The sequence below is a fragment of the Miniopterus natalensis genome, chromosome 16 (assembly GCF_054644295.1).
Source record: "Miniopterus natalensis isolate mMinNat1 chromosome 16, mMinNat1.hap1, whole genome shotgun sequence".
In the NCBI taxonomy this organism is placed as follows: Eukaryota; Metazoa; Chordata; class Mammalia; order Chiroptera; family Miniopteridae; genus Miniopterus; species Miniopterus natalensis.
Window position 1 is genome coordinate 23,493,478 of NC_142096.1, and position 27,997 is coordinate 23,521,474.

Sequence of the window (27,997 nt, forward strand, 5' to 3'; positions counted from 1 at the left end):
GGGGGCGTGCAGGAGGCAGCTGATCAATGACTCTCATCATTGATGTTTCTCTCCCCCTCTCCCTTTCCTCTCTGAAATCAATAGATATATTTTTTAAAAATCAAAACTAAAAGTATAAATGCACATGTAAACAAAGCTTGTTTTACAAAGCTTTATTTTACATATAAACTTTCTTAGAGCAGTACATTTTTCTCTGAATTTCTGCACTGAGAGGTAATGATTCCCTTTTCCCTTAGACGTTTCTCTCCTAAAACTGAGTCCTGATGTGTAGCTCAACTCTTTGAATGTGCTTGTTTTCACCATTTGCTTTAACCCCTTTTTTCAGTCATTGGTAAGGACGGTAGAGCTGATTTTCCTCCTGTGTATGTTCTCTCTTTTTCCATCTTCATTCATTTGGAGTTCATTCTATGCTCTTTTCTTGCCTCCCAGTCTCCTAATTCATTTAGCTCACACTAAAATTTTCCTTTTTTCTCTGAAAGTATATTGCCCACTGCCCAATTTTGCTCCCTCTGGGTAACTGGAATATTTCTGTTTGCAAATTACTCATTGAGTATTATTTTTAATGTGTCCTAATAAACTATCCTCCCACCTAAAATGTTTAAACATGAGAAAATGGGTATTTACACAACTTACATTTTCACATTCAACTCCAGAGCAAAGATCTGGAGGGTGGGACAAATATGGAATATTTTGGGTTATAATAAATAGACAAGCTAAATAAGCAGACTTTTGGTAACAATGAGATATACAACTGTGCCTCACACATAAAGTCTGTAATAATGCTACAGAATGCATGAAAGACTACTAGTTTAGCTGGGGGCTAAACTCTCATTTTTGGTGCTAAACAGTCCAATCTAATCCAAATGCCTGTTGACATTACAGCAGAAAATGACAAAAACAGTTCAGATTAATCTAATAGATTAGAATGTGGCTAGTCTAGAATAGTAGCCAATTTCTGGCCCATAGACATGTTTTATGTGGCTCAGATAGTGTTTTAAAGGTCTGGGACAGCCACAAAGTCCAGAAGCTCTGCATGTGAAAACCCCACAATCCGAGTGAGGAAAAGATGGTTCCCTCTTTAGATGGGCCAGGTGCTCTCCATGTTTTCCTTATGTTGTGGCCTAACCAGGCCTACTTCTTTCATGGACCTAATTTTTCAGGTCCCCAGAGTCCTTGACTGCTAACAGATTCTACTCAGTTAAGACTCTAGACATGATTCAGGGGAAGGATCTGGACTAGAATGGTGGTGGTAGGACACACAACCAAGGGACCTAAGATGCAAGCTGCCTTGTGAAGGTGTATAGTCTGGGAAGCCGACTGCCAGGGTTTGAGTCCTGGCTTCACCACTACCGAGCTCTGTGACCTGGGACTGAGTTACCTAATTTCCGTGTCTCATTTTTCCCCCCATCTATATAACGGGATGTAACAGCATCTACCTCATAGTTAAGGACAGTGCGTGGCACAGAATTAGTGGTCTATTTTTTAATATAAGAGTGCCTACCATGAGCTTGGTTCTAAGATAAATAAAAACTCACAGTTTACATTTGACACAGCAAAGGAAAGGGAGCCATCAAAGATGGCAACAGTACAATGGAGATTTAGAAGTTACATACTGAAAGCTAACTGAAATCCTGACAGCAGATGACTTCTATAAGGGACATTTAGATAAAAATCAAATAGCTGAGAACTAAGCCTCAAAAAACAGTCCCTCTGACTGGATATAGAAAGATGAGCAGTCAGATAAAGTGCAATTAGAAAGGTACAGTGTCTCACTTGAGAATTAAGGACAAGAAGAGAATCATGTCAAACTTCCAGTAACAATAATTCCATCTTACACTTGTAAATTTTTAGTTTTCAAATTATTCATGATGATCCCACTGGATTCTAAAAATGACCCATGAAGCAGAGGGGTTATCTCCATTTTACTAATGAAGAAAAACCTTAGAGGTTAAATTATTACCTAAGATTAAGTAGCTGGTAAGTTATAAAATAGAAAACCGAAACCACCACTATATATATAAAATATTCTCCTGTAACAATTCTATAAGAATCAGGATAGTATAAGTTAATCTTAACTTCATTCAGTGGAGCAAGTATTATGATCCTCTGCCACTTTTTAAAATATAAAAACTAAATGACAAATGAAAAAAACAATAAAGTGAATAAATCAGAAATAAACATGCCCCCTCCCCCCAAAATAGTACAATCTGACATTTTCCTGTGTGCCCATTTTAATTAGTATCTTCTATTTATTTTTAGTGATTAAAAACAAATTATTCATTCAGTCTCTTAAAAAAATATCCGAGTGCTTGCTACTAGCCAGGTACAGTTATATACGCTCTTGGTTCTCAAAGAGCTAAGTAGGGGAGAAACACTGGTAAATATAATTTCAATCTAATGTGATAAATGCTATGATGAGTATATGTAAAGAGACAACTGATCCAAAGCCAGGAGGAGGCAGGTGTGGTGCTGGGAAGAAGATGAATGGAAGGTGCATGGGAATTAGTCGGGTAATGCACCTGCAGGGAGCTAGGAGAAGGTGCCAGGCAGTGTGAATACAAACAGGCTTTTTAAGAGTACTCAATCATGCTTATTTCACAGAAATGCAATATCCATTCAATTTTAATTATGTTACCTTTTATTATTTTACAATATATTTCAAAAAATGCCATTACAGTTGCCTTAACTGCTCTATAAGACCTGGAAACAAAAGAACACTTAGAATTAGAACACATGAACACCAAGCTGTAATACCTACTTGTATTGAACCATTGCTACCAAAGGGATGTAGTTTTTTAAATAGCAGATGTGTGGCAATGCAAAATAAAACACAAACTTGTTAAAACAGAACAGTAAACTTTGTTTTAATGGCTATAGAAAGGAGGTGGTTTTGTTTTCTTTTTTCAACACATCTGGTTCTGGCAGCAAGCTGTATTATGCATTTAAAGCAATACACGCCCTGAATGCTTATATTTTCATTTGTGCGAGTCACCCAACTCAGAGCCCAGACACCTGAAAACTATCATTCTCAACACCCTCAATACCCCTCCCTCCAGAAGGTCACAATGTTCCAGATTCTTGTTGGTGAAGCATTTTACAATAATTTTTCTCCAGTAACACTGGATGCTTTTCATTATCTCTAAAAGAGAAGTAATGAAAATGCAAGAAAACCCTCCAGGGTCCAATTTTCACTTCACATTCTCCAAGTAATAAAATAGCAGCTCTACATGTAGATGAAAAAGAATTTCAATTTCTTCCTATTAGTTTTTAATCGTATTGGCATTAAAACTTATCTGGATTTAGTTGGAATTCCAAAAGGAAAATTTTAGTTGCCAAATATTTCAGAAATGCAATAAAGCATTACATATATGTAATTAGCTCTTATCTACAAAAAATATATATGTATATATATTTATATTTATTTATCTTACCTTCACTGAAGTTTTTTTTTTTCTGGCTGGACATGAAACACAAAATTAAGTAGACCAATGCTGGCTCTATTTCTTTATAAGCATTAATTTGAGTACTTTTTCCATTCAATTCGACTGCAAATTCATAATAAATTCACAAAAGGCAATACAAGGAAACACCTACTGAATAGCCACCTGCCAAGCAATTGATGTGTTAAGGTTAGACTCTACCAAATGGTATACGGTATTACAGGCATCCAATTTTTGTTTTCTTTTCCAAGTTTGTCAGTTCTTTACTATTTTTTTTTCTCACAGGAGATAGTGTGTAATCACAAAATAAGGCCTAGAGACCACTAACAGTTGCTCCCAATATTATGGTGGCTATAACTCTCAAGAGCTGATATAAACCAAACAGAACAGCAGTCAAACTACATTTGGTCACATTCAGTCTCCACAGCACTTTGCTGACATACATGTTTCCCTCTCTCAAATGATTGTGTATTAATTGTATTAAAATGACAACAAATAAGATTGCAATGTTTTTGTAGAATTGTATTTTTAGGGGACTGCTACATTCAAATGAATATATTTTAATTCACAAAATGTCATTAGTAATGACCTTTCTATAAACATGGTTGGCAAAATTAAAAAAGGCACAAAAGGGGAACAATGAGAAATACTTCCAACTCTCAGTAGAGTACCAAAGCAAGTATCTTTCATGAAGAAAAGCAGAGGAAAACATTCCGTAATTCATGCACAACTTGAGCTAAGAAAACTTCTCTTCAGATAGGTCCCGAGGCCGGAGGGGAAAATGAGTTTTCCTATCAAGTGCTTCGTGTAAAATAAAATGTAAAGCTGCACATATGTTTGGTTTAACTGTGGACCCATGTTTTTTAAAAAATGAGGCAATTAAACAAAGGAAAACAAAACCAAAATACCTTCATAAACAAAGCAACTCCCCCTGTAGCCTCTGTCCTTTTTAACACTTAGTGGGGCAAAATGTCCGATAAAATGTAAAACGCAGCATACGCAATCATGTAATCTAAAAACTTTTCATGATAACTTATTGCAAATTGCACTTGACAGTTCACCATGACAATGGAAAACTGGCCCCTTGTTCATTCACACAGTCCTTGCACCCCAAATTGAAGTCACCAGTAAAACGACCTGGATAAAAAGTTTGCGGCTGTGCTCAGCCAGCTAGCCCCACCCTCTGGGTGGGAGCCGACCCTTGACACTGCTTTGTCCTGCTCTTTGGTGGGGCTCTCATCCTCAGGAAGGTAGTCAGGCAGCTCTGTGTTCTGTTCTACTTCCACAGCCATATCCTGGAATGGGACCAGCATCTGACACAGAGAACGTGTGAACAGTTAGTGCAAAACCAATGTAATTGATAGATGTGTGTCAGAAGTGAAAGGACAACTTTCTCCTCATTTTAATCACCACAGTATTTATTTTCAGGGGCTGTATTCCTTTGAAAATGTCCCTCCTACATAAAGGTAAACCCATTTTCTGAGCATTGTGTAAGCACAGAAAGGCAGAATTACAAGAATAAATGTTCAACCTCTGTCTACTTCAAGATGACAGGGTAAGGCAGAAAAGGGGAAGGAGATTAATAAGTGCAAACTTCCAGTTACAAAGTAAGTCATGGGGAGGTAATGTATAGCACAGGGAAGAGATCAATAATATCACAACTGTGTATGGTGACAGTTCTTAGACTTCCTGTGGATAGCACTTTGTAAAGTATATAAATGTCCAATCGCTGTGTTGTACACCTGACACAAATATAGTACTGTATGTCAACTATAATTAAAAACAAATTTCTAAAAATTTAAAAATAAATAAAGAAGATAAAAGCAAGCATCTGGCCACTGGGTGGGCCTCTGGAGAGCCAATGACCCTCCTTTTTATGGCAACTCAAACAAGCCGAAGCCATGTAGATTCATTTCCCTATCACAAAGCTGGTGGAAAGAGCAACAACAGGCAAAGGTTTTCACTATGTGTATTTGCCTAAGAGGGGGACTGCAGTTTTACTTTTTGGATTGGTAAGACTAATTAAGGTTAGAAAGTATTTAAAGACCAATCACAGAAACCACATCTCCTTTATTTCCGTATATCAGCAAGACTTCTCCACTGAAAGAAGGGTCTGAAATTCACAAAATATAACATATATAAAAAGAGACTGAAATCCACAAAAGATCTTTCTAAATTTCTAAAAAGAGTTAACTGCTATCCAAGAAACATTGAGATATTCTGGCCCAACCCCATTCCTATATACTTGGCAACTATTAGTCTAAAACCAGTGGCAATCTGCTGGCCGTAAAGAACAACCTAGAGTCGCAGTTAGGTATAAAAAAACTATATAAAGCTTTTACCTCTTCTCCACTTTCACTTTTCACAACTTGCTGAGCCTTCATCACCTTGGTCGATGCTATCGCGGATGCCAAAGCCTAGGCCAGGATAAAAAGGGACAAACTTGAACTCAGATTTGTTACCTGGAAACTCGAGCATATCAGTATTTAAAATACTAACCTCTGCTTTCAAATCTGAACGGATTCGCACCACACATCTTTGAACAGCCATTTGAAAAGTAAAGCTAATAACGCCTTTAATTTTTAACAAAGCCTCTTCACATAGATTTCTCCGAGACTGAAAAAGTAAAAGCAAACTGTTACTAAAATTGACAAAATAATAAAAGGGAATAAATCAACTGAAACCACTAGTCGTTACAAATGGGAGGGTGGGCACCATGGGGAACAAATGTCCCTATTTCAGTTCTACCATCTCAGATGTGAGGGCACAGGGAGGGTGGTGCTTAGTCAAGTTTATTAAATTTTACAAGACCAACAGAATTGTATTCCCTGCTAGATTTTTTCAAGCTCATTACTAATATTTAGTTTTGATAATTTTAACAAGAAGTTAGCCAATGTTAATTTAAATCTTAAGGCAAAAAGTGCTGAAAAGCAGAGGTTCCTCTCACTCAAGGGTGGGCAAACTAGAGTCCGCCAGTTTTCTTTCTAAATCAAGTTTTACTGGAATGCAGCTACACCCATGTGTTTACATAATGTCTGAGCTAGTTTCATTCTACAGCACAGTTAGTAGTTATAACAGAGACCACATGCCCTGAAAAAACTAAAATATTTCCTATATGGCCCTTTAAAGAAAAGGTTTGCTACCCCTGCTGTGTTGCTTAAAAATCTCTAGGGATAAATTCTAATAAATTAAAGTTAGAATCAGTGAGCATTCAGTGTTTGACTCACTGTTTTTTAAAGCACTTGGTATTTATAAATATCACCACATTCTTCATTAATGGCATTCTCAATGGGTACCCACTGCGGTCTCAAGGGCTATCAATATCCTCTTCTTGGTTCTCATTTTCCTCTGACAGCACAATGTAACATACACCTTTCAATGCTTCTTTGACTCCTAATAATACACTACCCTGGTCTTCTACTTACAGCACTGATTATTCCAACTCGTCTCGTCTTACCTCCAAGGTCCAATGTCTAAAACTAAGGGATTTTCTTTCTACTTTGCCCCTCAGTGGACTATTCTCATCACTTTCACACAGAGAAACACAGACATATTCCAGCATGATTTTATTTTCATTTGTCTACTGCTACATCCACTTAGGTATCAAGTAGTCATCTCAAAACAAGATCCAAAGAGATGGATTAAACAGTAACTAGTTTCCCCTCATCCCTCCCTCCACCTCCAGCCCACATATCTCAATTTTCCTGTTTCTGTATTGAGACCAGGTTCTGATTCAGTACTTCTGAGGGGACAGAAATCTGCAATTGACCCCAAGTCTCTGGATCACACCCTAAGATGCACTTCCTTCAACTTACGCAATTCGTTCTTCTCTTCTATTAAATAAAATCAGTCTTCACACTTATCCCCACTTCCTTCAAAACAACTCATATCCTTTCTATCTCCCTGTTTAAACCATTTTTTCACTACTCCCTACTACATTTCAGTACTCCTCAGGCAAGGGCCTGGGATATGGTGGCACATGGCAGTGCACAGACCTGCAGGGGCTCATCAAGAGCACTGTTTCTTTTTACAAGACAAAAGGTTGTACACGTACACAGATGCATGGTGACAATGGTTGCAGAACATTATGAATGTATTTAGTACCATTGAACTCTACACTTAAAAATGGTTAAAATGGTAAAGTTTATGCTATGTATATTTTACAGTTAAAAATTTAAAAAAATTTTGCTCTGGCCAGGTGGCTCAGTTGGTTAGAGCGTGGTCTCCATACACCAAGTTTGCAGGTTCAATCCCTGGTCAGGGCACAAAGAATCAACCAGGGAATGCATAAATAAGTGGAACAACAAATTGATGTTTCTCTCTTTCTCACAAATCAATAAATTTTTAAAAATTTTTTAAAAATTTAAAAATATAGATTTAATGTAATAACAATGTATTCTGGGACTCATAGCATATGCAGGAAGAAAACATAGCAATAGCGCAAAGGCTGAGCTAAGGGAAATTAAAGTATAGTGTTATGTCTTATACTATGCGTGAAGTGATGTAGAGTAGCCCCTACTTATCCTCAATTTTGCTTTCTGTGGTTTCAGTTACCCTCAGTCAACTGTGATTCAGAAATATTAAATGGAAAACTCCAGAAATAAACAATCCATAAGTTTTAAATTGCACACCATTCTGGGTAGTGTAATGAAATTTCATGCCATCCTATCCCCACACACACAAATAATTCATCCCTTTGTCCAGCGTTTCCATGCTGTAAATGTTACCTGCCTATTAGTTACTTAGTAGTCCTCTTGGTTATCAGATCAAATGTCACCCAGTATCACAGTGCTTGTGTTGAAGTAACATTTATTTTACTCAATAATGGCCCCAAAGCCCAAGAGTAATGAGGCTGGCAATTCAGATATGCCAAAGATAAGCCATAAAGTGCTTCCTATAAGTGAAAAGGTGTGCATGGATATATAGGAAAAAACACAGCATATATAGGGTTCGGGACTATCCATGGTTTCAGGCACCCACTGGGGGTCTTGGAACTTATACCCTGCAGACAAGGAAGAACTATTGTAATAATAATTGAAGCTAGACTGTGACAGTTGAAGATATAAAAATAAACCCTAAGTCAACAAAAGGAGGGAGGGAGGGAGGGAGGGAGGGAGGGAGGGAGGGAGGGAGGGAGGGAGGGAGGGAGGGAGGGAGGGAGGGAGGGAGGGAGGGAGGGAGGGAGGGAGGGAAAAATGGGGCAATCTTGGCAAATATTCCATGTGCACTTGAAAAGAATGATTATTATCTTGCTGTTGGGAGGGGTATTCTATAAATACCAATTAGGTTAAGTTGGTTATTAGTGTTGAGTCTTCTATGCCCTTACTGATTTTCTGTATAGTTGTTCTATTAACTGAGTGGTTCTCATATCTTTAGCTCTAACTGTAGATTTGTCTGTTTCTCTTTGCACTTGTCAGTTTTTGCTTCATGTATTTTGAAGTTCTAGTGTTAAGGCATAAATATTTAAAATTGTTATGTCCTCTGATTAACCCCTTTAGCACAAAATGCTCCCCTTTATCAGTATAAAATACTAATATTGGGACTTCTTAAAGATTGTTAGCAGGTGACACTGAGGAAACTATTTCGTTAACGTGATTTCTCTTTCTCATCTTATGAACCATGTGTTTATAAAAGTCTTACCGTATCATCAAGACCATCTATATGTAAAACCACTGTTTTGGCACGTTTGTTTGTAGTTCCCAGAAAAAACTGAGCTTTCCTTCGACGTGAATTCATTTCATTGAAACTATCACTATCTGCCATATTGGAAGCTTGAAGAATGTCATAGATTTCAGAGGCCAGAAGCTTTGTTTCTCCTGGAGTTGTAGTCCTTAAAAAGAAACAGATAAGTTATAAATCAGTATAATCACTTCTACTGATTCTGTAATTTTATTCCTCAAGTTTGAAAAGCCTTGTTTTCTTCATTCTGGCTTGTTCAATTTAAAATACCAGTGAATCCTAGAGTCATCTGTAATGTAGAAAAAGCGTCTAATCTATAACAAAGTCTTCTCATTTCATTTTAAACCCATGGTTCATTGAGATTCAAAACTCATCATCACTACAGTGGTATAAAAGCACACTTAATTGAAATCATTAATTAAGTAGGAAATCAACTAAAAAGATCAAGCTATAACAAGTCCCTGGATTAACACTAACATTCAACTCGCAATTTGAAAGTAACCTGACCTTCAAGAAAATACAACAGGAGAAAACAAATTAGATCATTCATATTAAAGTTACCTCAATAGAGACTTCTTAGTAAATCCAAACTGATTGTTTCTTAATTTGCATTTTTACATATCTTTCACAGAGTATGTATCATAAAACCACAATTCAGACAAAAGTTTTCATTCTTAAACTTTTAAATCCTGTATAGCTCCTCACATAAACACTTGTGCCATGCTGTCCAACAGCACTTTCTACACTGAAGAAATATTCTGTACCAGCACTGTCCACTCACATGTGGCTATTGAGCACTTGAAGGCTCAGCTCAACCACCATCTTCTTTATGAAGCCTCCCCACCCCAACATGCCATTCATCCCTCTGCATTCCAAGTACTGTATATACTTTACTATTGATTTTAATTTTCCATTTCTTTCTCTTCAAGAATAGGGGTGTATTCTCTCTGTACCTTCCACAAAGCCTAATGAACTTTTTTGCAATCCATTTGTTTATTGAATGAGCAGAAATACTTCAATTTCTAACTAAAAAGACACATTCTAGCTATAAAGACCTTCAATTCCAGGAGTGCAACCTGGCAATTTTCTGGGCCCTCAATTTATTATACCAGGTGCTTTTTGAGCCACTGCTGACCACAGAGATCAATTGCTTTGAATGATTTTGGCTCTGTATTTCAGGAAGCTATGAAAAAGACTATTTTTTTAGGAGATGTCTCAGCACCTTTCTGTTGGCTGTTTTACAGTTTATTGAAAAGGTCACTGCAGTTCTGAGATATTTTAAATACTGCCAACCACAAGTTGTAAAGTGTATGAGGACACTGGCTAGAGGCACTCATGAATTTAAGAGGAAAAAACTACCTGAGTAACTATTTTCCCAATTCTCCCAAGGATGGTATAGAACTAGAACCATTCCAGATTCATGGGAGAGAAGATAATCTGTATATCTAATGGAGTCCTTAGGCTTGAGGGCTTAATTCTATCACAAGCCCGTTCTAGTGGATTCCATATTAGTAGCAACAGAGGGGAGAAATGGCCATTTGTTAATAAAAACAATTTGCAAAGGTGAGACGTGTGCATTCATGATTGTCCGTACAGCTACAGACTACTCACACTAACTTTAAATTTAAAAGCCGAAGATTTACACAAAAATATACTTCATCTATAGAGTTACACAAGCTATGCCTACTTAGGTAAACAAAGCACTTAAGATGATTAGCAAAAATAGATAAATGAAATAAATACTCCTACCACCACCATTATTAACTTCCTTACTCCACAGTTCCAAAGTTTCATCATTTTCATATAGTAATAACATTCCTTTTGAAGATTTTCAATTTCTAGCTACTCAAAACCAAAAGATTTTAAAGGATAACATAATCAAATCAACATGATGGTCTAATTGTTATTTCAAGTATGTTCTTCTGGTATACTCACAGGACTCAATTGTATTGCTACCATTTCTATGAAACAGTTGGAATATCTCTATTTATAGACCCATAACTCCCTTAAAAGGAAAATTTTTTCTTAGGCAAAAAGAAATTAACAAAATCATGTAAGCAAAATGAATTACAAACCAAGTTACTTCTTGACCTACTTACTACATGAAGTATCACAAATATCAATGCATCTTGCTAATCAACAAATCAATTATAAATAATTATTTCCCTAGTTTAAAAATATGCTTTTAAAGCCAAAAAAACAAAAATAATCCAAGAGTACTTTCAGGTTCAAAAGCTATCTTAGTCTTTTTTTAATAAGCCAAAATTATTGTTCAAATACTATGATTCAAAACATTCAAGCAGAAAAAGTCTAGAGTTATATGGTACATTTGGCCATAAATGTTAGAGAGAATGTATAATTAAATAAGTATTAATTGCCCTAATCTTCCTAGGCAGGTGAAAATTGAGAGCTGATTAATGACCTGGATTTAGTTCAGTCTTTAAAATCTGACATCAGAAAAAAAGACTATCTTGAAAGGCTCCTTCATCTAGTAATTGTAATTTTGCTCTCAGTAATTTACTATTCCATAATGAAGTATACTGACTCCTCACCACTTTTCCTAATTAGTTATCTATATTGAAAAAGTTCAAAATGTTATTCATAAAACACAAGTAAAAGGTGAACTTTGATCTTTATTATATAGCAAAAATAATTTTCATTCTGAATATAGTATTTCCTTATTGTCATAAACAGCAATTCAGTCTAATCCTAGATGCTGCTAATAACATTTTATATTGTCCATAAAGGCCAGTTAAGACTTCCATATACTTCATGAAGAGGCAGGATAGTAAGCACCTAGGAAAATTCCTTGACAAGTGGAATGGGGAAACTGAGATAGACAGCTGAACAAACTGGCCGACCAATTTACAGCCAAATATAGAAGGTCACCAGGCCGGAAAGTCAAGAGTGCCTAGGAATGGGCAAAACTGGTGCCACCTCACCCGCAGGACGGCCTTTCCTCCCCTGGCATATCCCTGGTCATAGGACCCTCCCCTGATGTTTCTCCCTAGGTTTCAGTTGTATATCTGCTCCAGGCCCAGAAAAGCAGCAAAAACAGGCAGGCGACACCAGGAACAGCTGCAATGACTAATGACCCCCTGCCCCAGTACTGACCAATCAGTGGAGACCACAACCCTGAAAGGATACACCTGGAAAAGCTAATGAATATTCTATTGAGATCTCCCCTAAAATCCCCATCTTTAGAAAGCAGATAAAACCCCTCAAGACAAAAGAACCAGTGTGAGCCCTCCTTAGGGCACCCCCACTCAAATCTCCTTTTCAAGTGGACTTTCTTTCTCCTAAACTTTAAGGGTCCCCACAAGACTTAGCTCGTCTCAGAATAACCCCTTGAACATGTCTCCAAGGCCCCCTTTTCTCCGACTTTCCAGTGGGCTGAGAACAGCCCCACCTTGACTCAGTTCTTTCCCATAACCTTTCTAGAGAGCCAAAGCAGCCCTGCCTAGTCTCTCTCCTGTTGCTTCTTCTATCCCAGGTCCTTCCTTGTTTCACTGTCCCTAGCTTTAATAAACATACTCTCAAAATCACCTGGACTTCTGTTGTGACATCTTCCCTGCATGAAGTCAAGAATCCACATACTACCAGCCCACGGTAGACCCACTCCGAGCCCATCCCCCTTTCCTGTAACAATGAAAGCAATGAATATACATGTTATTTTACTGTTAGAAACTTACCATCATCTTTTTTAAAACTCCACAATGTTTCCTTTAGGAATTGGCTTTGCATTTTTTTCCTGTTATTTGCTAAGAAAAAGTCTTCTTGTTAACATTTATGCAACCCAGAAAATCATCCCTCATCTTTTAACACAAAACAATCCTATCTTAAAAACTGTTCTAAGCCCAACCGGGCATGGCTCAGTGGTTGAGCATCAACCCAGGAGCCAGGAGATCGAGGTTCAATTCCTGGTCAGGGAACGTGCCCAGGTTTTGGGCTCGATCCCCAGTGGGATCGTGCAGGAGGAGCTAATCAATGACTCTCTCACCACTGATGTTTCTCTTTCTCTCTTTCTCTCTCTCTCTCTCTCTCCCCCTTCCTCTCCCTTTAAAATCAATAAAGATGTATTTAAAAGAGAAGTGTTCTAAACAGCTCTGTTTAGGTAACAATGAAGTCCAAGGCATGGAAACGATGATCCCTGAGCCAAAGCCTATTAATTTACATATATTATCTATAGCTGCTTTGACCTACAAGGGCAGAACTGAGTACTGTAGTTGCAACAGAGATTGTCTAGCAAAGCCAAAAATATTTACTATCTGCCTTTTTACAGAAAAAAATTTGCCAGCCTCTGTACTAAATAATTACAAAAATAGACGCTGAAGAAAACTACAAAGAACGTGAAACGTAACTGCAGCCATTTAGAATGATGTTTCAGTAAAATGGTTATATGGAAGAGTGTTCCAGATATATTAAGTAAACTACAGCTATCCCTCAAACATTGTTTCATTCAATATTGTTTTGTTATAACGTTGATGACATGCCACAGGAACTTAACTCATTTTTATCAATTAGCCTAAGGTAAAATTGGTTATACATGGATATTAAAAGAGGACTTACTATACTACTATTATCTTTTATATGATAGGTTGACATTAGACTTCTCAAAACAACATAAAAATCAAGGCAAAATGAAACATCATTTTCAAGAATCTCAAGAAAACAAAAGGCAAGCCAAAGATCCAGTCTAGTTATCCTTTAAGTATCAAGGTTACTGAAAAGAGTTTTAAATATGAAGGAACCCAAGGAAGATTTGAGCCTTCCTTGAGCAATCTCATAGACAATGAGCTTCGACCAACCAATAAATGACAGGGAGAATATGAGCCAAAGGACAGATGATGAACATTTTAAATATTTAACTGTACATCTAACTTTAAAACAAAGGTGGAAAAGAGAATGAAAGAATATATAAATGTTCTGACAAAGTAGAAGTAATGCAACTTTTAAAAAGAAAGGAGAAGGGAGAGGAAAAGAGGAAAGTAGAAAAGCTCAGTGACTATGGAACACATAATAGGTGGGAGTCAAAAGATTACCATTAAAAACCAACAAGACAGTGGAAGTTTAAGAAAACAAGTCAACTGAGAACATTTTTTTTAATCCTCACCTGAGGATATTTTTCCATTGCTTTTCAGAGAGAATGGAAGGGGAGGGGGGAAAGAGAGAGGGAAACATCGATGTGAGACAGGTTGTCCTGCATGTGCCCCAGCCAGGGCCAGGGCCAGGGCCAGGGATTGAGACTGCAACAGAGGTAACATGCTCTTAGCTGTGACCCTTGAGTACGAGAGCCGATGCTCTAACCACTGAGCAAAATCAGCTAGGGCTGAGAACATTTTTTAAAAGTACAAAGGCAACCACTATCATAATAGGACAAATCTAAGTACCAGAAGGAATTTTCAAAATAAAAGAAAACATCATGCAGAGAAACACAACTAGTTTAACATAATATACATGGTAAGTACAACAAAAATTAGTTAAAATGAAATACATCAGTCAATAAATGAAAATGGACTTAGCTCACCAACTGAAAGAAAAGGATTTTCAATTTGGCTCACAAAGCAAGACACAGTTAAAACAAAGTGATTCAGAAATAAAGGAATGGGCAAATGTAGAAACAATGAGAACAGGGGTTGCATGCTGATAAAGAATTCCAGCCCCAAATCCAAGCAGTAAACATGACAAAGGGCACTTTTTTTAATCCTAAAAGACACACTTCACAATAAATATATATATAAATCATGAATATATATGTACTAAATAATATCATGTATGGAAAGAGAATGATAAAGTTCAATGGTAAAGCAAATGTTAAGATGTTAAAATTTAGAGAATCTAGACATAGGGTATTTAGGTATAGTTGTACTGCTTTTACAACTTTTCTGTAAGTCTGTTATCATATATGTAAATGAAAAGATAAATGGCATTATGGGTTTTCTTCCTTTTTTGTATTTTTTAGTTTTTACACATACTGCATACCTATAATATTTTTTTAATTTATTCATTGACTTGAGAGAGAGAGAGGGAGAGCACGAGAAAGAGAAACACTGATTTGTTGTTCCACCTATCCGTGTGTTCATTTCTTGATTCCCATATGTGCCCTGATTGGGGATCGAACCCAAAACCTTGGAGTTCAGGAAGGATGCTCTAACCGCTCAGATACCTGGCCAGGGCCTAAAATGACATTCTAAAAAGTAAAAGAACAGCCCAGCTGGCATGGCTCAGCGGTTGAGCACTGACCTATGGTCTAGGAGATCGTGGTTTGATTCCCGGTCAGGGCATGTGCCTGGCGATGCCGGCTCAATCTCCAGTAGGGGGAGTACAGGAGGCAGCCGATCAATGACTGTCTCATCACTGATGTTTCTCTCTTTCTCTCTCCCCCTCTTCCTTCCTCTCTCTGAAATCAATATATACATACTTAAGAAAAAGAAAAAAAAAGACACAGAAAAGAGGCATAAAGAAACGAAAGCACACACTTTTCATCCAAGATTTTAACAAGACTAGACCACCATATATTACGGCACTGTTTCAAAATCTAGAATTTTAGGAAGTTCTCCAGATGAAATAAGATATTTTAAAGTTGTGATGCCACATTTTATTAAAGGGGTTTTTGTTTATAGTATATTTCATGTTAGTTATTCCAAGCACTTTTATAAAATGCATCTTTTGTCAGAAGTATTACTCCTGAAGTACCAATTAACAAATGTCTTAAACTGGGTTCAGATGTTCTCCTAAGTTGGCATTTTGAAAATTCTCTTCACATAGGGATCCAGACTAAAAATAAAATGTAAAATGGTTCTAATCTCTAATGACAAGACTTTACTTATGGAAGACATTAAAATTAGGACATAATGCTAGATTTAGCATGAGTGACAGAGAACTTCAAGTTCTCTTCACAATTAAAGAACTGAAAGCAAGAGTGACTTTGTAGTGAATCCAACTGTTGATCTGTAAGCCCCAATTTGACCTCAACGCAAGTAAAACCTGCTGTTGAATAACACGTTAAAAATCTCAGCAACATTCTGTAGCTAAACATAATACGGTGATTAAAGGGTGAAAATTTTAGTACGCAGAATTTTCCCTATTTTACAAAATATTCTTCTCTTCTTCCCACATGAAGAATAACCTCTACTCTCCCTACCTACTTCTGCTTTTTGGTTCCACTTTGATCACTGCCAAATGGAAAGTTTCTCTCCAAAGCAGTATCCCTTCACAACAGATTTCCTTTGTTCTGTGGCTCTTTCTGGGATATAGGAAGATCTTTGTTATACTTCCTTAGTTGCATAGTTCCAGAGAATCACAGCTAAATCTCCCCCTAATTCAGTACACTTACAGAGAGATCCTGTAGGAATCCCATCCTGACTTGCTGGCTGTCATGGAACAGCCACATCAAAGAAAACAAATCTAACCCTAGCCGATTGCTCAGTGGTTACAGCATCAGTCTACAGATAGAAGGGTCCTGGGTCCGATTCCGGCCAAGGGCATGTACCTTGGTTGCATGCTCGATCCCCAGCCCTAAGGGGTGCGTGGAGGAGACAACTAATCGCTGTGTCTCTCTTACACTGACGTTTCTCTCTCTCTCTTTCTCCTTTCCTCTCTCTAAAATCAATTTTAAAAATAGTTAACTACATGGCATTAAAGCATACTAGGAACAAAAATAACACTACCTTGTATTTTACACACTTTAGAATTTACTAAGCATTTCTACAGATACTATCTTGTTGGATTCTCAATTACTCTGCAGCTGTTACTTCAGGCTTATAAAGAAACTCATGGGCAAAAAAATTATTTGTCTCAAGTCAGAACTGGAATCCAAATTTTTACTAATGGAATTGACCTCAAACCACAGGCAATATTAATGCAGTTGATAGCAGTCATTATTTTGTTAATTCCTAACCAATCACCTGAATAAAAAGGAAGACTTCAGTCTTCATTTTGTCATTAGCAAAGATCAAACCACCAAAGAATCAGTCTATCAGGCAGGTAACCCCATGAAAACAAATATTTAAGTAATCTCTAAAAACTGAGATTAATAAAATAAAATTTATCCAGAAGCCAAGAACACTAAGAAAAAAACAAACAAAACACTGCCTTGGAGGTGAGTTTAGATGATTCTTCACTGATATAACTTGTATTTGGCAATTACAGGACTTCTGTGACCACTCAAGCCAAAGAATCAGCAAGATAAGTTTTTTAAAATCAAATTAAGTAATTACTTATTATAGTTTTAAAGGCAGTAATCTCTTATATAAGATACAGAATAAACTAAGATAAAGCCTCAGAAAGCTTACCTTTTTCCTTCCAGACAGAGTAGAAATATCAAAACACTGAATCTTCAATTTCTAGCCTCTACAAAGAAATCAGCAAGGCCTAAGAAAGGAGTAAACCAGACATCCCCAGAGGCAACACAGCTGAAGGACCACAGATAAAGTAACAGCCTCTCAGTATTTTCCTCACCCATGAAACTATTATCTGTCAAACCTACCTACCTTAAAAAGTTGTAAATAACAAAATAAAACAATGGATATGAAAATCTTAGTAAGATGAGAGGTACAATTAAAAACCACCCATCAGCTAAAATGCAAATTAAATAGTTCTATGTCTCTGAGAGTCCTCTCAATGATACTCAGGAAAATATCACCAAAAGCCCTTTTTTGCCAGGATACTGATAAAGGCTCTTTTCAGTAAGATTGGGATGAAGTTAACAAAAGAATTTTGTACTACACTAGAACACTACATATTTTCAAATGTGATTAGTCACCTGTGTTGCTCTACTAACAATTCACTTTACTTTATAAAAGTTTACACAAGGTAAGAGTATCTTTTTTTTTAAAATACTCGTAAGTACAAGGTTTATCAACATTTTAAAATAAAATTTGAACATTTTCATAAGGACTATTATTAAAACATATATTTAAGAAGAATAAGAATATTGACCATCAGAGTATTTTTGGACATATAACCTGTATTAGAATAAAAACTTCAGTAAAATTATATATTAACAATCAGTACACATTTAACAAGAGCCACATTTCTACTGCATTGGGAAACAGTAATGTACTTACTTCTGTATAACATTTTGCAAGCTTAGCATCATACCCAGTTCTCCCTTCATCTTTTCTCTGTTAGCACGGCATTCTGCCAAGTATCGAAGAGCCTACAGCAGAAACAGTAATACATTAATTCACATGTCCAGACTATTCAAATTTAAACCCACTAACTTACTGCAAGAGAAAACAGGTTTTTGTTTTTAGAATCAATTGTTTTTGAAGTGTTTAGAAACTCTTTTTAAAATGTGATCATCAGAGCAGTCCCCTCCGGGAGAAATGATCCTTTGAGCTGAAGTAGCTGATTCTGCTCTTTGAAATGAAGGTTCCTAACTCATCTGCAAAGTCAAAATTAGGTTGTTCTAGTTTTATTTTCACCACTTCATCTTGTCAAGGATACAAGGAACTATATTACATTTATTAATTTCAGGGAAAGTCCCTATAGCCATCATTTCCCCAGATCCTTTTCACATATGAATTAGAATAAACTGCTGAGGGGGACAAATCATACAACCACCTTTATGGCATCAACTGCTTCTAGTTTTACAATTCACCTTCAAAATGTCTTTTACTGAAAAACAAAAGATGAACTCACCTCACAAATTTCTACTTTCTGAGTTCAATTTTACTAGGGTGCTTTCCTCTTAAAATTTAAAGTACATTTTGCGAGTATTTCCTTCACATGCCTATTCTTTAGGGATTTCATTAGCTGTTGTACATACCCCATAGTCTCTCATCATTCACCAGACTTTGGTACGTGATTTTCAAGATAATACTTCTGTGAATTACACCATCCAAAACTCTGCCATCTCAGTCTACTGACCTTCACATTTTCTACTGGTCCTCTACACTCCATTTCCAAAGTGCCCAGTCTTTACTGAAAACAATACCATCAAGGAACCACAAATTCAACAACCTCTCTGACTACAATCTCCTATCCTTTCTGCAACTTCTCATACCTTGATTTTTCACTTCAGTCCATAAAGGATTAAGAGCCATGGGAACTGCTGTCCCTCCATAAAAAACTAATAGCTAGGACAAGAGGCAGCATAGAATTGTAATCTCTGAGTGAAGAGAAATGACAAGCTAGGCTGGCGTGGCTCAGTGTCTGGCATTCAACCTATGAACCGGGAGGTCACAGTTCAATTCCCAGTCAGGGAACATGCCAGTTTCTCACTGGATCCCCAGTGTGGGACCTGTAGACCAGGAGGCTTGATCCCTAGTGGGGGGCCTGCAGGAAACAGCTGATCAATGACTCTCTCTCATCACTGATGTTTCTATTTCTCTTTCCCTCTCCCATCCTCTCTGTGAAATCAGTAAAAACAAATTAAAAAAAAAAAAAAGACAAAGTGGGCCCCACAATTGCCCCATCTTACTGCTTTGGAGGCAGTTTTCAGGATGTAGCACAGGCAGGGGGAACCCAAATGGAGCCCACTGGCCTTACTGAGTTAGGGGGTCAGAGATCAGAGTTGGGGCAGTTGGGGTGGTGCAATATAATAATAAACAAATATTTGGTCTCTGATTCCTAGCACAAAGCTCCCAAAACATTTGGAATTTTCTGGGTGGCAGGAGTGCCTTGTTGTCACTAAGGAAGAGAACAAAAACTCCTGGACACAGAAATTCAGAGTTTCTGAACTGGTGACTACATCCACCTGCCAGGAGGGTGGTGTACTCCAACTCCACAGGGACAGAGTTCCTGTGCTCAGGACCCTTCCAGACCTTCCCCTATGTACCTGTTCATGTGTATCCTTTATAATAAACTAATGAACATAAATAAACATAAATTTCCTGAGTTCTGTGAGCCATTCTATAAAATTATCAAACCTGAGGAAGGGGTCATTGTAACATCCAATTTATAGTTGCTCAGTTAAAAATATGGGTGACCTGATACTTGCAACTGGCCTTTGAAGGGAGGGCCATCTTGTGGGATTGAGCCTTAAACCTGGGGAGTTTAACAACTCCAGGTAGTTAGTGTCAGAACTGAACTGGATTGTTGAATACCCAGCTGGTGTCCACAGAGGATCAGAGGACTGGTGTCAGAAAACACTCCAGGGGGATAGAATTTGCAAAACAGAATAACAGAGAGGAGGGATCTCCACAGCACAGGCACTCACTCAAGAGATCTTTTGAGGGGACCTCCAAGAATCTTTGGTCCAATACTGGCTTGCACATGCTTGGGGGTAAATGATCACCAGAAAGTAGGGAAAACAATGCCTGAAGCTCGCTCTAGCTGGGAAGAGTTTGTGATACCACCAGCCAGACGTGAAAAGACCTCACATGTATTGAGGAATCAGGAAATTCTCAGAAGAGCCTCCCCTTAGTAGTGGTGATATCATAGAATACAGGCTGCTTTAGACTCTACAAAGCTTCAAAGCGAGCCTTAAAGAGATCAAATTCATTCCAAGTAACTTAACTACAACCCAGAACAAAGTACAAGAACATTTATAGGGATACCAAAAAAACCCCCAAACCCAAAACCATAAAATTTGCAATGTCTGACATCTGATTAAAAATTACCAGGTATAGCCTTGGCTGGGTGGCTCAGCTGGTTGAAGCATTGTCCCATATACTAAAAAGGTTGTGGGTTTGATGCCCAGATGAGGGTTCGATCCATGGTCGGGGCGTGTATAGGAGGCAACTGATCGATGTTCCTCTCTCACATCAATGTTTCTCTCCCCCACCTTCCTCTCTCTCTAAAATCAATAAAAACCTATGCTCAGGTGAGAATTAAAAAAAAAAAAAAAAAAAATTATCAGGCATGAAAAGCCAGAAAATATGACCCATAACCAAAGGAAAAATAAAAACAGACTTGCATATGACAGAGATGGAATTAGAAAATAAGAGAAAACTAGAAAACATAATAGGTATTACAAATATGTTCCATATATGCTCAAGGGTGAGTAGGAACACATGAGCATGGTGAGGAAAAAACGGCAGATATTTAAAAGACCCAAATGTAACTTCTAGAAGACAAAAACATACTATCTGAAATGAAAAGCACACTGGATAGGATTAACAGCAATTTAGACGCTACAGAAAAAAAGATCAGTGAAATTTAAAATGTAGCAATGGAAACTATACAAAATGAAGTATTCAGAGGGGGGAAAAAAGACTTAAATAAAAGAGAAGCAGTGCAACAGTGACCTGTGGGACAACACGAAAAATCTAACACACATTTAAGTGAAGTTCCAGAAGAGTTAGAGGAAGGAGTCAGAAAAAAGTTGAAAAAATAATGACAATTTTCCAAAATTTATGAAAATTATAAACCCATAGGCCCAAGAAGCTCAACAAATTCCAAGCAAAAGAAAACCATTGATTTCAAGCACATCATAATCATTTGCTGAAAACCAATGACAAACTCACAGAAGCCAGAAAAAGGCATTATATAGAATGGAACAAAGGTTAAAAATTACGGGAATCTTATTAGAAATCATATGGACCAGACAAGAAACATCTTTTAAAGTCCTGGAGAGCTCTAGCCAGTTTTGCTAAGTGGTCAGAACATCAGCTCTCGGACTGAAGGGTCCCAGGTTCAATTCCAGCCAAGCGCACATACCTCAGTTACAGGCTCAATCCCTGCCCCAGTAGGAAGGTATGTGTGAGGCAACCAATCAGTATGTCTCTCTCACATCAATGTTTCTCCCTCCCTCTCTCCCTCACTCTCTCTGAAAAGCAATAGAAAAAATATCTTCAGGCAAGGATTAAAAAATAAAATAATAATAAAATAATAAAATAAAATAAAATAATAAAGTAAAATATAAAATAAAATAATAAAATAAAATAAAATAAAATATAAAGTCCTGTAGAAAAAGTACACCTACAGCAAACCTGCAATACAGAAAGTGTTGAAGTTCTTCGGGCAGAATAAAAAGGACACCAGCAGAAATGTGAAGAGATATGAAAGACTGAATGATACCAGAAATAGTTAAGTAAGAAGATAAGTATAAAGTACATTTGATTTTTAAAATGTTAATCTCTTTAAAAGATAACTGTTTGAAGCAAAAAAATACTGTAGAGTTTTTAACATATGTAGAAGTAAAGAGTATGACAAAAAATAGCACAAAGGATGGATGGAGGAAATGGAAACATACTGCTGTATGCTTCTAACATTATACATGACGTGCATGATTTACTTAAAGGCAGACTAAGTGGTAAGTTAAAGATGCATGTTGTAAACCTAGAAGCACCACACACAAAAATTAAAATAAAAAAAGGGTAAAGCCAGTAAGCCAACAGTGAGGATAAAATGAAATTATACAAACACCACACATACTCTTCAACCTCTTTAGTAAACTTCACCTCTACTGGTCCCGCTACCTCTCCCTTAGCCCTGTCCGTCTGACTTGACTTCCCTTCCTATTCAGCCTGGCGGCCACAGTCTATCATTTCAACCACTCTTGCCAAAATCCTCCACTCCCTCGCTTGGTCGTCCTGTCCAACTTACAGGATGAAGAATCAACCCCGAACAAATCCAACTAGCTGACTCTCTCAGAGCCTATAGTAGACCTGAAGAGGGGTGAAAAGGAGTTCCACAGGCCTTGAGCATCATATCAATTCAGGGTTACCAAACTAATCAGCCCCTCCACACTTGCAAACAATCTCACCACTCTCAGCAACCTCTTCCGTTGTATGTAAGAACTATGAGGGCCTTTTCCTCAGACTTCTCCCACTGTGGCAACCCCTTGCCTTCTGAATTTAAACAGGTTCAAGTCTAGTCTCTCTCTTTTTTTAATTCCTCCCAAGTCCCTGTCTAAAGACCAGCACTCTCTCTCTTCTCATCTTCACTGCAATTTGTACTGAAAAGGGACCAAAACTAGGGACCATGAAACTTCCCTGTTTATTGCCACTGTTCATTTACATCAATGTCTGTTAAACTTCATTCTTTGGAACTAAAATAGGAAATCTGTCTTATGTCGTATGATTTTCAAAAGTATTTTTCTGTATGAACTTGTAAAATTAGACTAAATGGGAATTTCTCATAGGTCCTTAAGGACAACGATTTTTAAATTTTCTACATTAACTTTCTTTTAAACCTTTTGTTATGGAAGTTTTAGAAGGCACAAAAGTAGAGAGAGTGACCTCCATGTATCCATCATTCAGATTCAATAATTATCAACCACTTGGCAATCTTGTTTCATCTACCTCCCCTGCTGGTAAACCACATTGAAGTATTCTATAGCAAATCTCAGAGAACATATAATTTCATTTGTAAATACTTTAGTACATCTGGGGAATAGGTAAGGAGTAGAGTTTCTTTCTGAGGAGGTAAAATGTTCTAAAATTGATTGTGGTGATGGTTGCACAACTCTGCGGAATATACTAAAAACCACTGAATTGTACACAGTAAATAGGTGAACTGTATGGTGTGATTTAGATCTTAATAAAACTTTTACAAAATAAAAACAAAACAATTAAGTGCCTTTTTGAGTGTCCATCTGTACTGATATGACAAAATGAATGCATGTAGCACGCTGCCATTTCTGTCAGAGGACTAGTCACATGCATATATATTTGCATATACAGAAATACAGACTTACTATTAACTTATTAGCATGTCATCTAACACTTCTTCAAATTCTCCTTAATTGCAAAATTACAACACTGAAGACTGAAATTACTAAAGGCAACTTACGAGCAAAGCCGAGTGGACAACAGGGGGGTTGGGATGGTCCATAAATAAAATAAGGCCAGGCAGACATCCCTGATCCTGGACAATGGCTCTTCTATTTAATGGATCTGCCGCCAGATCCCGTAGCTGGTTAACTACCGATAGGGCATCAGGTTCTTCATTCATGGTGGAGGAGGAGGAATTCATCTTCTACTCCACACACATGAACAAAATCTTCTTAAATTCTGTAGAAAGAAAGAGTTTGCAAAATTAGTTCTAAGCTGCTGAAGGATATTATGGCATTTGTTAAACAATCAGGATTACAACACCTTTAGAAAGAAACAGATGAATCTAAATCACAAAAAAGAACTGGCAATTCCAAAGTTTAAGTAAAATGAACATAAGCAGCTGACTAAAAAAGAATCGTTATTTATGTGTGCACAATGTTTAAAGAACATATGTCATCTTCAATATTCCAATAAATTCCTTTCAGCAATACATATTTTAACACTAACGCACCACAATAAACAAGATCTTTACAGTTCAAGCTGTGACCTTCGCTATACTTGTCAAACTGTAGCACTGCCAGTGCTTTTTTCTTCAGAACATTTCTGGAGCCTAAGTCCCACCTCAGGGAAAAGCAGCTAGCTGACAGCTTTTTTTCTTATTCATCTATGAACAAAACCCAGCAAAGTGAGTCTACAAAGATAAAATCCACTAGGAAAAAGGAAAGAGTCAAAGAAGGTTGTGAACAAAGAAACCAAGAAGGGTGTCTCTTGCTGGGCCTTAGGCCAGTGGAGTTTGAGAGGTCACAGTGAATGTGAACTAAATCTAAGCACACCTGTCCATCTCTGAGTGTACCATGTTCAGAAGAATGAAACAGAATTTGGTTGATTCACTTGACAGATAAGTAAACAGCCATAGAGAAGTTAAATAATTTGCCACAGGGGACGAAAGTTAGTATAGTATAGAACTGGGCTAAAATCTTATTTACTAGCTCCTAAACTGATCAGCAGTCTTTCCACTTCCCATACAATTCTTTTAAATTCAGTGGTCCTTCCACTTTCATTCCAATTCTTTTAAATTCCCATACAATTCCATAAAAGTGAACAGGACATTTTAGAAAATGTAACACGCTAAACATACAAAAGCCAAAGAAACAAAATACTTCAAAATAATCTTCATATAAGCAGAAAGTTAAAAATAACTTCAATTAATCAAGTTATACAATACATACTGCTTATTAGGAAGAATATAAAAGTATAAATACTTTCCACAAATTAATAAGTTTAATGCTAATTTCAATAACATTGCTAACTGGGGGAGGGTGTTGGAGACAAAATTATAACTCTAGAAAGGCTATTAAAGATATTTTGTAGCCGGTGTGGCTCGGTGGGTTGGGTGTCATTCTGTGCACCAAGGGGTTGACGGTTTGATTCTGTCAGGGCGCATGCCCGGGCTGCAGACTCAATCCCTGGTAAGGAGTGTGAAGAAGGCAGCCATTGATGCTTTGCTCTCACATTGATGTTTCTCTCTCTCCCTCTCCCTTCCTCTCTCTGTGAAATTAATACAATATAGTTTTAAAAAAATGTATTTTGGCATTCATTCTCTCCTACCCTCTCTTATTCCCAAATTTGGCAGACCTCAAAAAGTTTTTAAATCACCTTTTAAATTCATTGAACTGAGCAATTTTATAGCAACCAATGAACCATAATGTAAGGGGGGAAAAAACACCTTCTTTTCTCTTCCCTTCTTTTATAATGAGTACTGCATTAGGTTCAAAAAAAAAATAAGCTTGCTTTCCAGTTGCATTTTTCACTTAGAATACTAATGCCAAGGTGTGGACCTGGATAGCCTACAAGAGAATAAACTGGAATTATAATTAAAATAAAGATTCCAAGGTCCAACCCCAAGCCTAAAAAGAATCCTTGGAGGTAGGGCCCAAGACTTATTTTAATAAGCACATCAGGTGATTCCTGGTGAAAATAAGAACCATTAAAACTTTATGTTGGTCTGTCCAGCCAGTGTGGCTCCTCAGTGGTTGAATGTCAACCCATGAACCAGGAGGTCATATGGATTCCTGGTCAGGGCACATGCCCAGGTTTCGGGCTGGATCCCCAGTAGGGGGCCTCCAGGAAGCAGCCGATCAGTGACTCTCTCATCATTTATGTTTCTCTCTTTCTCCCTCTCTCTGAAATCAATTAAAAAAAAAAAAAAAGTATTAAAAACTTTGTGTTGGTCTATAAACGCCATGTCTTTTTAACATGGCTATGAACACCTGAATAAAACCCTGAACACTATAACTCTACAGGACACTTTCTTTAATTACTGAGCAACATGAGAGTAAGTGAATTTGGAACTAGGCTTCAGGGTTGTTGTTTTTTACCAAATAACCAAATTAACAGCCTGGAAAAGCCACCAGTAATAGGAAATCTACCCCCTTCTTCCAAAGAAACTGTTTGGAATCTCTTAATCAATGGAACAAAATTGTGTGGGGAGATCTGTGCACAGATTGTGTATGAGTAAACAGAAAGTTCTTGAAATTTTATTTAACTGTCAGCAGTAGCGCTTAACATTTCTTTTGTCTCAGCTTTTTTTTTTAAGACCAGCACCTGATGTCTTACAAGCTAGTTTTGAATTACTAAATATTTGTGTATAGTTTAAGATTTTTGGATGCAAAGCTAAAATTGCCAATACAGACATATTTAACTTTTTAAACATCGTATCACTAGCAAATGAAAAAAATGTAAAAACCAAACAAACAAAAAAACTTTCTCTGTCTTTTTAATTCCAGTCTTATTAGAACACAAATGTATATACTACATAACCTTTTATATTCTCTTTGGTTTGGTTCAATTTGGACAAATCATTGTAAGACAATGGATACTCCCCACACTTTAACAAGCACTCTGATCACCTAAGAGATCTTGTCAAAAAGTAGATTCTGTTTTAGTAGGTAGGGTGAGACCTGAAATTCGGTATTTCCAACAAGCTTCCAGGGGAGGGCTATGCTAGTGAGACGCTAGGAGTGAGGTGATAGATGTGAGACACCTGGAACTGAGCAGGTGTCTCATTTTGTTTCTTTCAGCCAAGATTTATGATTCGACTCAAAGAATTATTAAGCTCGCATACAGTCAGTTAAGCGAGTTTTTGAAAGATAACATAAGCACTGAGATCAGATCTGGTTTTCTCCTTACTAGCAACTAAGAGTAACTCTTTGAGAAGTTGAGTCTCCTTCCAGCCTCAGTTTCCTCACCAAAAAATCCTGTCCGATTCAAAGAAAATTAAAACTTAAGATGATATAAGAGTACTGGCAAATAGTAAACAATAACAATACTTGATCCTGTGGGGACTTCTATTCCTCCGGGTCCGGGGGTATGCCCTGCTCCGCCCTCGCATATCCGTACACTACCTCGAAAGGAGTTGCTAACAGCACGAATCCTCTCAAGAACGGTTTTCAAAATACAAAGATGTGAACACTGGTCTCTCCTGAATGAAGCCAAACGTAACCATGTCATTCTGCTCTTAGTGCAGTCATGCAGGTGCACAAAACTAAAAGAAAGTTACTCAAGAACCACCTGCAGAGAGGAAGTGAGGTGACACCTATCAGTAATGGTGGGGTTTGTAAACATCGGACGTGCGGGGGACGGAGAGGAAGTGAATAAACCCAACATTCTCGCAGGACGCATGGGAGCGGGGCGCTTTCCTGGGCCCAGAGGGCGCACTGCTGGGTGCTGACAAGCAGCAGGCAGAGCGAGCGCCCCGGCCCGAGCCCCTTCGCCGACTCGGTGCTGGGTCCGCTCTCCGCGGCCTTCCCTGCCCCGCCGCTTTGTCCGCCGCCCCGGACCCTACCTACCGCTCCAAAGCTTCAGGAGTCCGGAGCCTGCTGCACCATCAGGGCAACGCCAAGGGGTGAGGTAGAGGGACCCAGAGGCGTGGAGCCGGTCCCTCCGTTCGCAGCCGCGGCCTCCGAGGCAGGGGACTTTATCTAGGAGTCAAAGAGCGAGGGCGCCAGCGGAAAAAGGTTCTACAGGCTCTCCCCCATGACCCTGAAACCTCCGTCGGTGCTGGCCTCTGATTGGCTGATACCCTTGCAACGCGAAGAGAAGACGTCCAATCCGCGAAGACTTTCTTGTACTAAAGCGTTCATTGGTGACCAAGGGAAATGCACTCAGTGCTGAAAGGAAGGGTCCAATGAGAACCAGGAACCTGGATTGGAC

General features: G+C 37.8%; 1 protein-coding gene across 1 annotated transcript; it reads right to left on the reverse strand.

The window, feature by feature from the left end:
• Positions 1 to 1,528: 1,528 nt before the first annotated feature.
• On the reverse strand, positions 1,529 to 27,815 carry ARMC1 (armadillo repeat containing 1). The gene is made up of 7 exons (XM_016198885.2): positions 27,634 to 27,815; positions 23,802 to 24,022; positions 18,188 to 18,279; positions 9,081 to 9,270; positions 5,940 to 6,056; positions 5,783 to 5,857; positions 1,529 to 4,753 (listed from the first exon to the last, which is right to left on the reverse strand). The coding sequence occupies exons 2-7, from the start codon at positions 23,982 to 23,984 to the stop codon at positions 4,562 to 4,564; spliced, it is 849 nt and encodes a 282-aa protein (XP_016054371.1). The 5' UTR covers positions 23,985 to 24,022; positions 27,634 to 27,815; the 3' UTR covers positions 1,529 to 4,561.
• Positions 27,816 to 27,997: the final 182 nt, after the last annotated feature.